A 15,911-nucleotide genomic window follows, 5' to 3' on the forward strand; every position below is an offset into this window, starting at 1 on the left:
ACGAGAAAGAAGGTTGGTAGTGGGAACAGCTGTTGGAGAGCAACCGACGCAGTCGCCCTATGAAAATGGTCACACTATGGCTATGGCTATGGCAATGGGATGTTGATGTTAGGTTATCAAACAATCAAATAATAAAAGCCTTAGCCCTTTTGTTACTCCTTTTCTTTCAAGTTACTATTTGCTGAGTTAGTCCGTGACCATCCCTCCCCATATTTCATAGGCAAACAAACTTCCCTTTTCGAGTCCAAAATCTTTTTGGTCAACCAGCTGTGCAAATCCAACCACAATTTTATGTGTCAAGTAGAGACCGAGAGAGAGAAGGGTGCGGGTGCAGGTTGGAAAATGACTTTGGGATCCTGGCCAGCTCTATGTTTTAATTGGTTCAACTCAACTTTGACCAATGTGTTGCCAATTCTTGGGAGTTCATTAATGTAGTTTATACGGTAGTTGGGATTTGAGAATCTCCATCACGGTCTTAATTTAGGTTTAACTCAAATTTGATTTAGAGATAATGGTAAAGAGTATTACCAGATAAATTCTTAGCTATACATACTATACTGCAGCTAATATAGGCTCCATATAGTCTGGTGATTCAATTCTGTTGAGTTTGCCAACAATCTATCCTATATACATACAATTATTAAGATTCCATAAGATAATTGTGTCGTGATTAAATAAAAAGTAAATAATGATTTCATATATAAGCTATAACTATTGCATATGGAGGGCTTATATTTGCAACTATTGTGACTATGAGTCTATTTTTCTAGTTAATGTTTTTTTTTCCCTAAAAAATAGAATGTTTTTATTAATTATTATGAAAAAAATTAAAATATATTTTCAATAATATAAAAAATCAAATATGTCAAATGTTTTCTTAAGTACAAAACTATTTTATCAACTAAATCATATATATATGTATGTATCATTTTCTTTTGTAACAAGTGAATAACTTCATTGCTTGACACATCATCATCTTTTATATTAAACTAATGTGGAACCCATTGTTGATAAAAAAATAAAATATTTGAATCATAAAAAATATTTTATCTATGATGTATTATGTTACCATATTTTATAATAAAAAATAAAATACATAAAAAAAAGAAAATTAGTAAATATATATATTAGGCAAACTTGATGTTTCTCCTTTTCGTTGACTTTAGCCACTGTGAAAATGACAAAGGTTTCAATATGTACACTTTATAATGGACGGCATGTGATTATGGAAATAAGTCGCCTCGCTCCATCCCTCTTCATATAAAGTAACATTGCCTCCTCTCAAGAAAGTTGGAGTTGCTCGCAAATAAACCAATAACTCCCCCCACAAAATATATAGCACCATATTTTTACTCTTCTATGCTCCTTTCTGGTCTGTATCTTCACAATTTCTTTAACTAGATACGTGCCCAATAATTGCTCCACCATTTGTCACATACCTTGTTTGTCTCAAAAATATGGCTACCAAAGTGCATGTGGGAATGGAAACGGAAATGAACGGAAATGGTGTACCTGAAACGTTTAAGAACAACTGGAAGAAACGCCTTATTGAATTTTCCGGGAAAATGAAGAGATCTCCAGGTTGGTTGTGGCGAACCATTTGGAAAGTTGGTCGAGAAGATCCTAGAAGGATGATTCATGCTTTCAAGGTTGGTTTGTCTTTGACGCTAGTCTCCCTCTTGTATCTGATGGAGCCATTGTTCAAAGGGATTGGAACAAATGCCATTTGGGCCGTCATGACTGTGGTTGTCGTGCTGGAATTCACTGCAGGTTTGGTTTTCTTGTTGAAATTTTCATGGCCCGCATTAGTTTAATTTCGTGACGAACAAACAAAATGTATTGAACCTTTTTTTTTTTTTTCTGTTTGAAAGGTGCAACTTTATGCAAAGGCTTGAACAGGGGATTAGGGACTGTATTGGCCGGATCATTAGCATTTCTCATCGAGTTCATTGCAACAAAATCCGGAAAGGCTTTTCGAGCTGTGTTCATCGGAGCTGCGGTTTTTCTGATAGGTAAATACTTAAAAAACTTGTATGGAAGTTTCCCTTGTTCTTTATAACTTCCGATGACTTTCTAATTCATTTCTCAATCAACAGGAACTACTGCCACATACATGAGATTCTTTCCCTATATAAAGAAAAACTATGACTATGGTGTTGTGATATTCCTCTTGACATTCAATTTGATCACTGTGTCAAGCTACCGAGTCGAAAACGTGTTAAAGATCGCACATGATCGGTTCTACACCATTGTCATCGGCTGTGGCATTTGTCTTTTCATGAGCCTTCTGGTATTTCCAATTTGGTCAGGTGAAGACCTCCATAATTCCACTGTTGGCAAGCTTGAAGGGCTAGCTAAATCTATAGAAGGTATATATCATTGAATAGACCTAACTGCAATTAATGCCTTGAGTGCTCTCGTGTTAATAAAAATGGTAATGAAATTTTACTGCAAATGGATGCAGCTTGTGTTAATGAGTACTTCAATGATTCTGAGCTAAAAGAAAACCAAGAAAAATCATCAGAGGATCCCATCTACAAAGGTTACAAGGCAGTTTTGGATTCCAAATCTACTGATGAAACGCTGGTAAGATCTTTTACTTATATGTACTTTTTCTAAGCTAACCCTTCTAAATTGCATATGGCTAATGTAAAGAAATACTTTTTGGTTTTTGCAGGCATTATATGCAAGTTGGGAACCGAGGCATTCAAGGCACTGTTACAGATTTCCATGGCAACAATATGTGAAAGTGGGAGCTGTTCTTCGCCAATTTGGATATACAGTCGTTGCTTTGCATGGGTGCTTGCTAACTGAAATTCAGGTAATCTTGGAATAAAACTTGTCTTTGTTAGGAAATAACAAAAATAATTACATGTTTTGGCAAGGCTTTGTTGCAGACTGTTCAATGTGATCCCATTAATGAAATAAATAATTCACTTCCAAACAGGAAGCTACATCATAAAGCAGGATCTAGCTTTCCTCAATGGTCTCTACTCTTTGTTATTAATAGACCAATAATTTCTTATAATACCAACAGTAGTAGTTAATTTCATTGCATTTTTTTTAGACCCCACGATCTGTCCGTGCTCTCTTCAAAGACCCTTGTATTCGACTAGCTGGAGAAGTAACCAAAGCATTAATGGAACTCGCAAACAGCATCAGAAACCGTCGCCATTGCTCCCCTGGAATACTCTCCGATCATCTTCACGAAGCTTTACAAGACCTTAATACTGCCATAAAATCCCAACCAAGGCTCTTCTTAGGATCCAACAATAACCAAGCCAACAACATGCTAGCATTAGCAGCTGCACATGCTGCTCGTCAGAATAAGCCAGAGAATGACAGACATGGAGTTTCATTATCAAGTGTAAAAACAGACTCGTCCGCATTGATGGAATGGAAAACAAAAAGGGCTAGTGAACAAGCTAAAGAGAATGAAAGGAAGGTATTGAGACCGCAGTTGAGCAAAATCGCAATAACTAGCCTGGAGTTCTCGGAAGCACTCCCTTTTGCTGCTTTTGCATCATTGCTAGTGGAGATTGTAGCAAGGCTTGATAATGTGATTGAAGAAGTTGAAGAATTGGGGAGGATAGCTTGCTACAAGGAATACAATCCTGAGGATGATGAAATCATTGTGAAATGCGAAAAACCACCGGTGGATGTTGCTAAGAATCAGCTGCCAACCCATGCATCGGATTAAAAGGGAGACAGGGCTCTTAGGAGTTCAATTTCTTGAGAATATGGCTGGTTTATTTTGTCTTTCAGAGAAAAAAAAGATCATTACTGTGTTTTTTAGATTGATTTTCGTTTACAATTTTAGATGATATGATGCAAGTTATAGCCATTGATCTTTATGGGTGTGAATTTTTACTAGGTTGGCTCCAATAAAGCATGTAGCTTCATAGATACTTTCTCCACCAAAACAACATTCTTGATATTCTCATTATATTTAGATTCTTTTTCCCCTCTTGAGAAGATATAGAATTGAAGAACAAAACAAATATGGTTAAAATATGCTGTTGGTACTTGTATTTTGATCAACTTTAAGGTTTAGTCTCTATACTTAAAAAGTTAAAATTAAGTATAATTTTTTTTAATTTAAAAATCTCTCTCCAATCATTAAAATCAGAAATATTCCCTGTCAACTTGAAAGTTTTATCAAGCCATTCTCACCTAAGGTGACATATGATTAATAGAAAATAAAAAATGATGAATTCACAAATTTTAATAGAAATTACGATTAGAAAAAAAAACTTTGAATTAAAATAATAAGAAAGAGTTGGAGTTTCTGTTATGCCACTTAAGAGGTTATTGGCTGATTTGATAAGATTATTTGCTGAAATAGCAACAATAACAAAAAAAAAAGGTGATAAAATAAGGTTACACATATTAGATGTGACAAATACTTTATAATTATTTATTAGTGGCATTGCAGTGATCACTATCGTCAAAATAAAGGAAATAGTACTTCGAAATATAACTTTTTATTGGTTGGCTCGGATCCGGTCAGAAAAATAAGTTTAAAATTTTGTTTAAATTCAATTCGGATAAAAATATTAAGATTCGAGTTCAGTTTAGTTCATTTATATTAATTTTTTTATATATAATTTTTTAAAATTATATATAATTAATAAAAAAATACTAAAAATATTAAAATAAATGTTTCTTAACAAATTGAAAATAAATTTTTAAAAAAATTTATACTTGAATAATACTAACATAGGTGCAACTTAACAAGCAAATACCTTTAAAATAGAAGTAAAATTAACAAGAAAAAAAAAGAGTTATACAATATTCAAACAATAACAAGATAGTAACAACATAATAGCAAAATGACAACAAAACAATGAGAAAACAACAAGAAAACAGTGGAAAAATAGTAAGAAAACAAGAGTTTTTTTTTTCTTTTGACAAATTCATGCTAAGCCCAGGCCAAAAAAAGCTTTACCTAAGAAAATGTGTCTTATTTTTTTGCCCAAGCCTATTTTTTTAGACCATCTCACTTTTCGAGCGAGCTTTGGCTCGATCCATTGATAGATCTTCTTAAGAAAAAAATTCAAACTAAATGGAGAGTAAAAAAACAATAAATTGTATCAAAATAGAGTCGACCGAGTTGAAAGTGGTGACATATTGATAGCACTTATATGCTAAATAACAGGGAAAGAAACAAATACTTAAGAAATACAGTTCATCTAATATTATGAGGATGTTTGATGTCCATTAAATAACTAATAAATTGACTAAAGTAAGTGCACCTATCAATTTATAGTATAGTTATGATGAGCATCGATATTGTTCCCTCGAGAACTACAATTACTAGTAATGATCACATTTATATTATGTAATCTAATAATTCTCAATTTAATTTATACAATTTATTTTCTTAGCTCTTTGATCCGTAGAAATCTCTAATTTATGCTAATATCTCTTTCGACCATAAAAATAATTAACTCTAGGTTAATTAATTGAAATTTGTTTCTAATTAAAACTCCTATTATCGCATTAATTTGCTTTATGAATCCCCCTATTAGATTTTACTCTAATTCGGTATATTTATGTTGTCCTATTTTGAGGATTACATGCAACTTCATTCAATTATGAAAGATATAATCATAAGAAGGATCTATTCAACCTTATACTTATACACATCAAACATGGATTAACACTCTAAAATTAATTAACCCAATAATGATAAAGCATTCATAATTTAAAACAAACGATCTAAGATTTTATTACATAAAAATAGAAATCAAACAATAGAATAATTCATCATAAGGTTCATTTCCCCTAAGTATTAAAAGAATTAGTTCATAATGCCGAGAGTAAACACCAAAAATATAATAGAATCACAAGAATAAAATAAATCAATGATAACTCCTTTGAAAATCAACTTGGACTCTTCAATTTTGGTGGAAATTTGCTTGGAAATTAGCTTCAATGGTGTTCTAAAAGTAATTTTCGTGCTCTCTCTTGATGGTTGCTTCTTTTTCCTTTTATTTCCCTATTTATATCTCCTTAAAGTGCTAAAATCCCTAAAAATCGCAAATTTCAACCATTAGCGCACACAATTCTCAAGATCGACACATCCTGGACACATGATTGTGTGAATTGCTTGTGTGAAAATTTGTTGCATGTGTACAGCTTCCGGAATGCTTCAATGTTTTAATTTCCACCGTTTTTCACTCCTATTACTCTCAAACGTCCTATTAAGAGTCAAAACATAAATATAAAGGATTAGGAGTATATCAGTTACAATTAATGTCACATAATCACTCAAAAATGCGCTAAGAATGAGGTTAAAATATGTTACTTTTACACTTATCAATGTTAGTGTAATGAAAGATTAGATAAGAGACATTTCTTTTTACTGAGTTTTATGAGGATGTTAGTAAGATGAAAGATTAAAAAGATATGTTGCTTCCATGGCATCGAGATGTTATTCTAAGTTCCTAATTGAATCTGTGTCATGAATCAAATAAACATCAATTTAATAGGTAAATGATTTTTAAAACTTCAACTTTACCTTTTTAACAAAAATTTCATTTATTTTTTATATATTTTTTTATAAATATATTTCTACATAAAAAAAATTCACTCAAATCATGAGAATGTGATAGCCTTTTGTATATATGTATGTATGTATGTATATATGAATATATAAAAATATTTATAAACAAATCAAGTTCATAATATATGTGATTAGAGGTGTGCATGGGTTGGGCTCAACTAAAATTTTAGGCCCGTTCGCTAGGTTTGGGCTCGACCTGACTGGAAAAATGGGCTTAAAATTTTGTCCAAGCTCGACTCGGATAAAAATGTTAAAACTCGAGCCCGACCCAGCCCGCCCACATTAATTTTTATATTAATTTTTATATAATTTTAAATTATATACTGTAACACCCCTTACCCGTATTCAATACCGGAATAGGGTATGAGGCATTACCAAAACACATGCACTTGTAAACGTATTTAACCGAGTTATAAAATTTCATCTAAATTAAAACATTCAAAATAATTAACATGCTCCTATAACTTTTCACAATATATCTTCAAAATGTTATAATCATAATAATTAGGGCTTACGAGACCCGATACATACTCATTTGGTTCAGCCAATTAGTACATTTTATTCTTTAAATTTTCCCCTATTTCGCTGTCTGACAGTTCCGACCACTCTTCACTAAAAATTAATTATCTCATTGTACAGAATTCGGATGATGTTTTCGTTTGTTTCTTCTAAAAATAGACTCATTAAGGATTCTAACCATATAAATTATAACTTATAATCATTTTTGTACAATTTTTAATTATTTTCCAAAGTCAGAACAGGGGAACCCGAATTCATTCTGACCTTGTCTCACAAAATCTATTATATCTCATGATTTACAATTCCATTGCTCACACCGTTTCTTTTATAAGAAACTAGACTTAATAAGCTTTAGTTTCATATTTTATTCATCCTCTAATTCAATCTCTACAATTTTTGGTTATTTTTCAAAATTACACTACTGCTGCTGTCCAAAACTGCTTTAGTGCAAAATGTTGATTTCCATTTTGCCCCAAATTTCACAGTTTATACAATTCGGTCCTTTCTCAATTAACCCCTCAATTAAACTAATTTTCTTAATTAATACTTTACCTAGACATTATAAGTTGTTACACAACTATTGAAATTCAGAATTTCCACATATAACTCTATCTTCAAACTCTTTTACTATTAGGTCCCAAACATTCACTTTCTATTCAATTCTTTCAATAAAATCAGCATATGAACAATTTAAAGCTCTAATTTCATGATAAATCATCATATAATTCCAGCACATATTCATATCAACTTTCAACTTCTTTCATAAAATCAAAAAACTAATGAATTTAACAAGTGGGCCTAGTTGTAAAAGTCATAAAAATACAAAAATTTCAAGAAATAGTCAAGAATTGAACTTACTTGTAATAAAAATATGAAGAACCAGCTTGAAGAAGCCCTTCCATGGTGTTTTAGCTGATGAGAATTTAGAAAAAATGAAGAGAAATCTAGATAATTCCACTTTGGTCCTAACTTTATTAAGCAAATTTTGCATTATTCCAATTTTGCCCTTAATTCTTCTTACTTTCTTGCTGATTTCATGCCTCCAGCCCAAATAGACCTTGGGTCTATTTTTCTTTTAAGCCCTCTTCCTTTTATCATTTAAGCTATTTAATCATTTCCCAAAATTTTGCATTTGTTACAATTTAGTCTTTTTTGTTCAATTAATTATCGGAACTTTAAAATTTCTTAACGAAATTTTAATACTAACTTTTTAACACTCCATAAATATTTATAAAAATATTTATGGCTCGATTTAAAATCCCTGAGGTCTTGATACCTCATTTCGATTCTAATTATTTTAATATTTATTTCTAGTGCACTATTCACTATTTCAAAAAATTTCCTAACTTCACATTTTACTTATACTTACTAAATTAATAATATTTTCTACCCATTTGTCGAATTTAGTGATCTTGAATCACCGTTCCGGCACCTCTGAAAATTCAAGCCATTACTTTTTTTTTCTCGTCGGATTTGTGGTCCCGAAACCACTGTTCCGACTAGGCCTAAAATCGGGCTATTACATATATAATACATCAAAATAAATATTTCCCAACAAATTGAAAATAAATTTTAAACAAATTTAAAGTGGAAAAACCCCTCCAAAGAGAATAAAAAACCACGGGCAAAGATAATTTTACTATAATGGCAAAAGAATGAAGAGTACAAAAGATGCAGATAAAACTAAACCCCAAAAACCCGAAAAACAAAAAACCCTCAAAACATAAACACAAAATTCTCTGAATGTGTTATGAGGTCTAATCTCTAATGGGTGTTTTTTCTAAAGTTGTAAAAGAGTCTATTTATAGGCTAAATTCATATGTCAAATAATAATAAAATAATCTAAACTAATCAGTGTTTGACTAAAACAAATAAACAGAGTTTAACTAAAAGATTATTTCTCAAATTTGACTGAAAATATGAGTCATACTTAACAAATCTCCACCTTGACTCATATTTCCACAATGTCATCTTTGCCAAAGCCCGCCACGAGCCTATCTTAAACTATGCAGGGAATTAACTGAGTCGAATTTGTGCTTAGAAACTGGAAGACTTCTAGCCTTCGACTTGTACACTGCCAAATCAAAACTAACTCGGGTCTGATTTTCACGAACACAGTGCCCTAACTTTTCAAAACCTGCATCCAAAAGAGAACCTCTCTTCAACGAAACAGTCATACATTTTTCCCTCCTATGACCAAGTTTCCTCCGCTCCAAACGAGTTGACTTCGACTCTGTAACGGATGAGGGACATCCGATTTCACCGGTCACTGTAGAACCTTCCAGAATATAAAGACTACCAGTTCTTTTACCTTTTAACAAAACGAAAGCTCCACGAGATACTTTAATGCCGCTTGACTTGATGTTGATTCTGCATCCTTTCAAGTCTAAAATACTCAAGGAGATGAGATTCTTTCGTAAATCAGGTACATACCTGACATCTGAGAGTGTCCTAATCGTCCCATCGTGTATCCTAATTTTAACAGTACCAATACCAATTACCTTACTAGATGAATCGTTTCTCATGTGCACAACTCCACCTTCAACCGAACTGTATGTAGAGAACCATTCTCTATTGGGACACATGTGGAAAGAACATCCCGAATCTAGGATCTACTCGGACGTGAGCTTGGAGTTATCGCTCGTTGACACTAACAAGAAATCATCACCGCTTTCATCAGCCAAATTAACATCAGCTACATCTTTCTCGTTACTCTCAGCAACTTTTTTATTTTGCAGTTTATAACAATCTGCTTTGACGTGACCTAACTTTTTACAATAGCGACATCTTTTGTCTCGTTTCTTTGATGCTACCAAAACGGAAGCTTGCCTATCTGCCTTGCTATCCAAGTGAAGCTCATTGTTGAGTTTGTCTCTACTCAACAAATGACCCTTCACATCTTCGAACGAGATTTTGTCTCTGCCATAAATCAGGGTCTCCCTGAAAGACTTGTATGAAGGGGGTAAAGAGCACAATAATAGCATAGCTTGATCTTCATCATCAATATGAACCTCAACGTTCTTTAAATCATTTAAAAGAGTAATGAATTGACTGATGTGATCTCTAAGAAGCTCACCTTCATTCATGCGAAACGTAAATAGACGTTGTTTCAACACTAAACAGTTAGCCAAAGACTTAGTCGCATAAAAAGTTTCTAACCTTTTCCACAAGGCGGATGAGGTATTCTCCATCAATACCTCATGCAATACCGTATTTGCGAGGCACAACTGGATTACAGACAAGGCCTTTTCATCAAGCTCTTCCTAGTCTGTTTTATTTAGATTCTCAAGTTTTTTCCCGGTAATAACTTTTTTCAAACCGGATTGAACTAGAATTGCCATCATCCGAACTTGCCACAGATTGAAATTTGTCTCACCATCGAACTTCTCAATTTCAAATCTTGTTGTTGCAATATTTGAATGGGCTGATCAATGAAAATTGAACTAGCTCTGATACCACTAGTTAGGATCGTCCCGATTAAGCAATAAACAAGTAAAAATAGCAAAAGAAATTAAGAAGATAAACACACAAATTTAACGTGGAAAAACTCCTCCAAATAGGATAAAAAACTACGGGCAAAGATAATTTTACTATAATGGCAAAAGAATAAAGAGTACAAAAGATGGAGATAAAACTAAACCCTGAAAACCTGAAAAACAAAGAACCCTCAAAACGTAAACACAAAATTCTCTGAATGTGTTATGAGTTCTAATCTCTAATGGGTGTTTTTCTAAGGTTGTAAAAGAGCCTATTTAGAGGTTAAATTCATATGTCAAATAATAATAAAATAATCTAAATTAATCAGTGTTTGATTGAAACAAATAAACAGAGTTTAACTAAAAGATTATTTCTCAAATTTGACTAAAAATAAGAGTCATACTTAACATTATAGTTGGTGAAAAAGATTGAGTCCTTCAATTTTGGTGCATTCCTCTTCTACTAGACTTGAAATGAAGAAACTGGTCCTATCATACTTCCCAAAATAGGGGCACTGAAGAAGAACCTTTGGGTTATGCTCGAGAGGTTCCCCAATTTGGGGTTTATGGGATGCTCATTGGACCTCACATGCCACCACTTATGGGCTGGTTTAGTGGCCCTCGTACTAATTCAGGCATTGAAGAGTTGAGACAAGCCAAGTCTAGACAAAGATTATCATATGCCAAGAGAAAAGATGACAAGGAGTACCAAGTTTTGCAATGAAAATTTATTTTGGCTCGAGTAGTAGTTACAGACATGTAACTTCTAATTAATTTAAGGAACTTACTCTTAAATACTAAGAAAATGTCCACTCCTTAATGTGCTATACAAACTATCTCAGATTGTGGAAAACCTTCCATGGGAGGAAAAGGATATCTTAATTCTTACTTTGTTAAAAGTTCACCACCACTTGAACTCTGGTGGAGTTCTTTTTTGGGACTTCATTTTCAACTCTTAGTAGTGGGAGAACATTACGTAATGTTAAAAAAAAAAAAGAGTCCTCATGAACCACGAAATGAAGTGCTTATTTGGTGAGGGAACTTGGGAAGAGCCCACACGCTTACCTAAGGGCCAAGGGTCAACATATGCAAATTAAGGGGGGGCGAAAGAATCTAATTTTAGAAGAATATTTACTTTCTGATGCATGAAAAGAGTTTAGTATAGAGATATATGGCCTTTCAATATTGCATTGTTAAAAAGTAAATTATATTATTGTTGTTTCTTTAACAATGCTCTTAGCAAAGTAAAGGGATGATTGGGGGGGAAAGCAATTTAATTGTTTAAAACTAGATGGATGGGTTGGGTGGTACCTTTTTGGTTGTTCTCATTGAGTTTGGTTTTGGCTTTAGTGCCCCCATAATGTTTGTTTTGTTTTTACTTTGAGGATTCACTCACAAATTTCATTTCAGGTTGAGAAGGTACTTTACTAGTTATTAGTTCATTCCATATGTAACAAATGTAAATATTTCAGCTATCAATGGTTCACAAAAGCAAAAGTTATTCGTTCTTGTTTTGTTCTGACCAAATCATCATTAGGGTGAGTTCTGCAAACTTCAAAAACCGGAAAAATTTGAAGGTCGAACAATGGCCCTTCGCAACCGGTAGAGATAACTTGTTTCGACTGAATTATTGCTTCAAATAGATACTTGGAAGATAATCATTGAACGAACAATGCTTAGGGAAATTGCAGTAATGGGATCTAAAAGGCAATTGAATTGATAGTGACTCTTCTTGACTTGCTTTTCGGAATATGCCAAAGCCAACCCTGAAGAACAAAAAGACAATGTTGATAGCAGTGGCATCAACTGGTGTGAGTCACATTGTTATTGAGTTGGTATATTTTGGGAAAAGTTCGAAGGATACTGAGTTATCAACTCGCTGATAAAGCTTCCAAAATGTGAATATGTAAATAATACAATTGAACAACTCAGTGTAGTAGGTCAAGTACACCCCCGTTGAATTGATATAATGCCGACCAAAAGTTGGGAGTGTTTTGTCTGAAGTTAACAGAAATGGCGTACGACATATGACTAAACTTCATTCTGAACTTTAAAAAATCTCTACCGAATATTGCATTTTTTCAAAAGCTTCAAGCAATTTGATAGCAATAGGGTGAAGTTGAGAACTCTGCTTCATGATTAAAGTTGAAAATATATATATTAAAAAGGTAAGATCTCGTCAGTTCAAACATTCACCTGATTTTTTCTGGTTTAAGATTCATTAGTGTACATATTCAGATAAAAAAAGATAGAGAATTTTACTAGACAATCAATAATTTCCATAAAAAGAAAGCTTATTTTATTTTCGTAGGCAACATAGATAGTTCATTTGTCATCAAACCAGCTCCAGATGCAATCGTTAAAAATGATTACCCCAAGAGATCATTTGAACATGAACCAGAAACTGATAAAAACAAAACACTCAGCAGCTAGCATTGCAGTTCCCAGTACAAAAATACAACAAACACACAGCAACCTTAATGGAATCTGACATCGGTGAAGGGGTTGTTTTTATTGTTTATTACTCCGAGAACAAACGTTAAAAGGCGTCGTCTTAGAGATCCCTTCGAGACAAACTTGGCATTGTCATAATTTCATTCATTAGTCATACCAGTAGGGACCATCCTACATCACAATCAACAAATTCCCATCTCCACTAGCTCCCCTGCAAACTGGAGCTTGGATTAAAGTTTCATACCCTTCGCTGAAAAAGAAGAGCTACCATGATCTTCCTTCCTTTTTCTCAGAAAGGGTTCATGTAGTTGAATAAACCAGTCTGGTCATTGCCTTCATTGCCATAGAAGTCCATGTAATTTGCATGTCCTGAGTAAGGTGACATGTAGCCAATGCGACTGAGATCATCATGTTCGATTTCCCCGAAATTTGAGTAGGATGAACTAGGGGAGAAGTCAGTCTGTTCATATTGCTGCCACGGTGTCAGTGAGCTCGGAAACTCATACTGTGGGAAGTATTGGGCTGTTGATTCACATGTTTGCGGATAGTCCTGCCATGAGCCAATGGAGGAATTGTTAGAGAAACCAAAAGAAACACTAACAAGTAACTGAATCTTCAAGTTCCATTTTTCTTTCTTCAGAACAAGTTATATACCTTTGAAGAATCAAGAATTAGATCAGGTGAGACCCAAACACCGCGTGGATCGCTATTGACAGAAACAGGCTCAAATGGTGGCACTCGCATGACTTCACTAGAAGTGTAATGGCTCTCTCTGTTAGGGTAACTTGCTTGACAAGAAATGTTACCAGAATTACAGGTCCTTGGTACAGGAAGTATGACATTGGTCGAACTGCTTCCGACCTTAGTGGCTTTTGGTTCTCCTCGAGCATCACTTGCTTTTGGCTCATTCCTTTTCACAACACGGCACAAGGCAAAAGCACCCTGAAGAGTACACAATCAGTCATATAACTGTTTTTAATGAATCAAAGTGCAAGGACAGAAAAATGAAGAATCACATTCATATATGCTTATATGTTTTCACCTGATTAGTTGATCCTTGAGAAGGCTCATCGGAGAGGCGATACTCATGCATGATCCAATCCGTTCGATCCCCTAAAGGGGCACGTCCACGGTAGAAAACTAGGGTCTTACGGTAACCAGTCACATCAGATTGACACACCACTTTCCTGTCTTTCCCGGTAGCTTTCCAGTAGCCAGCTTTGGTGGCTCGGTTCGTTCTCGAACCGTTCGGGTACTTTCGATCCCTGGGACAAAAAAAGAACCATTCCAAATCTCGTTTCGGAAGGAACGACTTCTCTGCAAAAGCAATTCAGGTTCACTTTTAAGTCCTCGATAAAAAAGCAGTGAACATGAAAGTGAAAACGACAAGAATCATTTGCAAAAGTAACAACACCAAGCTACAAAAAAGTGCTTTTCCAGAAACCCATGTTCAGATTAATCTCAAAGACAACAATATTTCGCTGTTATGTTTTTTGAATTATGAAGGTTTAATACCTGGTAAGTCCCAAGGATCAAACTTGTACAAATCGATCACAGGAATCACTTCAAGCTCAATTTCAAGGCCTTCAGTTTTTCTTTTCAAGTAATAACCTATCAGTTCTTCGTCAGTGGGATGGAACCGAAAACCTGGTGGCAGTGAAGCCCCTCCCATTATCTCAGTCCCCGGTTTAGAAATTTAAGGAAATGAAATAATAATAATTTTTTTTAAAAAAGGTGAAAATAGAACAAAGAAAACAGAGCCAAAAGTTCTGAGAAATCTGCCGCTAAGTGCCGAGGCTGTATGTATTAAAAATCTGGAAAATCCAAAAATAAAAGCTTTTATCAACACTAGATTTTTTATCAAGAACCGAGCATAATTTCCACAGAATGCACCCGCCGAATGGCAGAATCATTGTCTTTGAAATATAAAAAGTTGTTTTTTCCAGTGAAGATAGAACGCCCTTTACCCACCCCCTCAGTTTTTTATCCTAAAATAAAATTCGATTGAATTGAACAAACAACTTTGACTCTATAAACTATACCCAGAAACAGATTCAACTCTGCAATCAATTGGACCAAAAAAGAAGTAGAACTTGCAAAAATTGGAGCCTAACTATTCAAAAATCTTATGACAAGTTTTTGATTGGGAAAAGAGGCTTAGAAGAAAAGATATCAGTACGTGTTAGTATGAATTGAGCAAAAGTTGACTAGAGAGCGAAGCTAAGGTAGGAGTAAAAATGGAGATTTGTGGGGTGTCTAATATATAGTGGTTGGCCAAGCCTCAAGTTCAGAAAAACACACCGAAAGTGCGGAGATTGCTCATCTCAACCTTACCACAAAATTCCATTACCCTTTGGCCCCACCTACTTCAACTCTTTCACACCTAACTGGTTACCACCCGCCAATTTTCTTTTATTACCGTTACCATCATTATTGTTTGTAGAATTTTTTTTCTTTTTTTCTTTTTCTTTAAAATAAAATGGAAAATACGATGACAAGTTTTCTACAAATATAATAAAATATTAAAAAAATAAATTATATAAAAATTACGCCGTCTACTAAATAAAATAGGGATTCCAAAATAAAAAATCGTTTTTTAAAAAATACACGAACTACGCATTTCTTTTTCTTTTTTTTTTTATATTTGGTTATAGAATTTGGAACTTTGATTAGACATCAAAGGTAGGCTAACAATTTGATGAAGAATGTAGGTATAATCAAAAATCTATTTTCAATGATTTATTGCGATGAGGTACAAACAAGAAATAATGATTCACCAGATCTGTGCCATATTTGATATTTGAAATGCAGTTCAGTGTATTTTTCAACGTGATTTACCATCATACGAGCCGAGGTCGCTGGAAAACTTCTGTATGGTGACATTATTAATGGTG

At 33.8% G+C, this 15,911-nt stretch overlaps 2 protein-coding genes across 2 annotated transcripts; one reads left to right on the plus strand and one right to left on the minus strand.

Moving 5' to 3' along the window:
• Positions 1–1,276: 1,276 nt before the first annotated feature.
• On the plus strand, positions 1,277–3,958 carry LOC107946737 (aluminum-activated malate transporter 12). Its single transcript, XM_041107329.1, has 6 exons — positions 1,277–1,770; positions 1,872–2,012; positions 2,097–2,369; positions 2,465–2,586; positions 2,678–2,821; positions 3,068–3,958. The coding sequence occupies exons 1-6, from the start codon at positions 1,458–1,460 to the stop codon at positions 3,698–3,700; spliced, it is 1,626 nt and encodes a 541-aa protein (XP_040963263.1). The 5' UTR covers positions 1,277–1,457; the 3' UTR covers positions 3,701–3,958.
• Positions 3,959–13,221: 9,263 nt separating this feature from the next.
• On the minus strand, positions 13,222–14,736 carry LOC107946736 (NAC domain-containing protein 86). The gene is given in 4 exon segments (NM_001327518.1): positions 13,222–13,567; positions 13,672–13,959; positions 14,060–14,334; positions 14,533–14,736. Coding segments are annotated over 4 exon segments (981 nt in total). The 5' UTR covers positions 14,690–14,736; the 3' UTR covers positions 13,222–13,306.
• Positions 14,737–15,911: the final 1,175 nt, after the last annotated feature.

Source organism: Gossypium hirsutum, chromosome D12 (assembly GCF_007990345.1).
Source record: "Gossypium hirsutum isolate 1008001.06 chromosome D12, Gossypium_hirsutum_v2.1, whole genome shotgun sequence".
NCBI lineage: Eukaryota > Viridiplantae > Streptophyta > Magnoliopsida > Malvales > Malvaceae > Gossypium > Gossypium hirsutum.

What these genes read in the sequence shown, in the direction of transcription:
- LOC107946737 (XM_041107329.1), top strand. Translation starts at nt 1,458, where the DNA reads ATGGCTACCAAAGTGCATGTGGGAATGGAAACGGAAATGAACGGAAAT. An exon ending in GCTAGCTAAATCTATAGAAG is followed by an intron (nt 2,370 to 2,464) that starts GTATATATCATT and finishes AAATGGATGCAG; the next exon opens with CTTGTGTTAATGAGTACTTC. An exon ending in AATCTACTGATGAAACGCTG is followed by an intron (nt 2,587 to 2,677) that starts GTAAGATCTTTT and finishes TGGTTTTTGCAG; the next exon opens with GCATTATATGCAAGTTGGGA.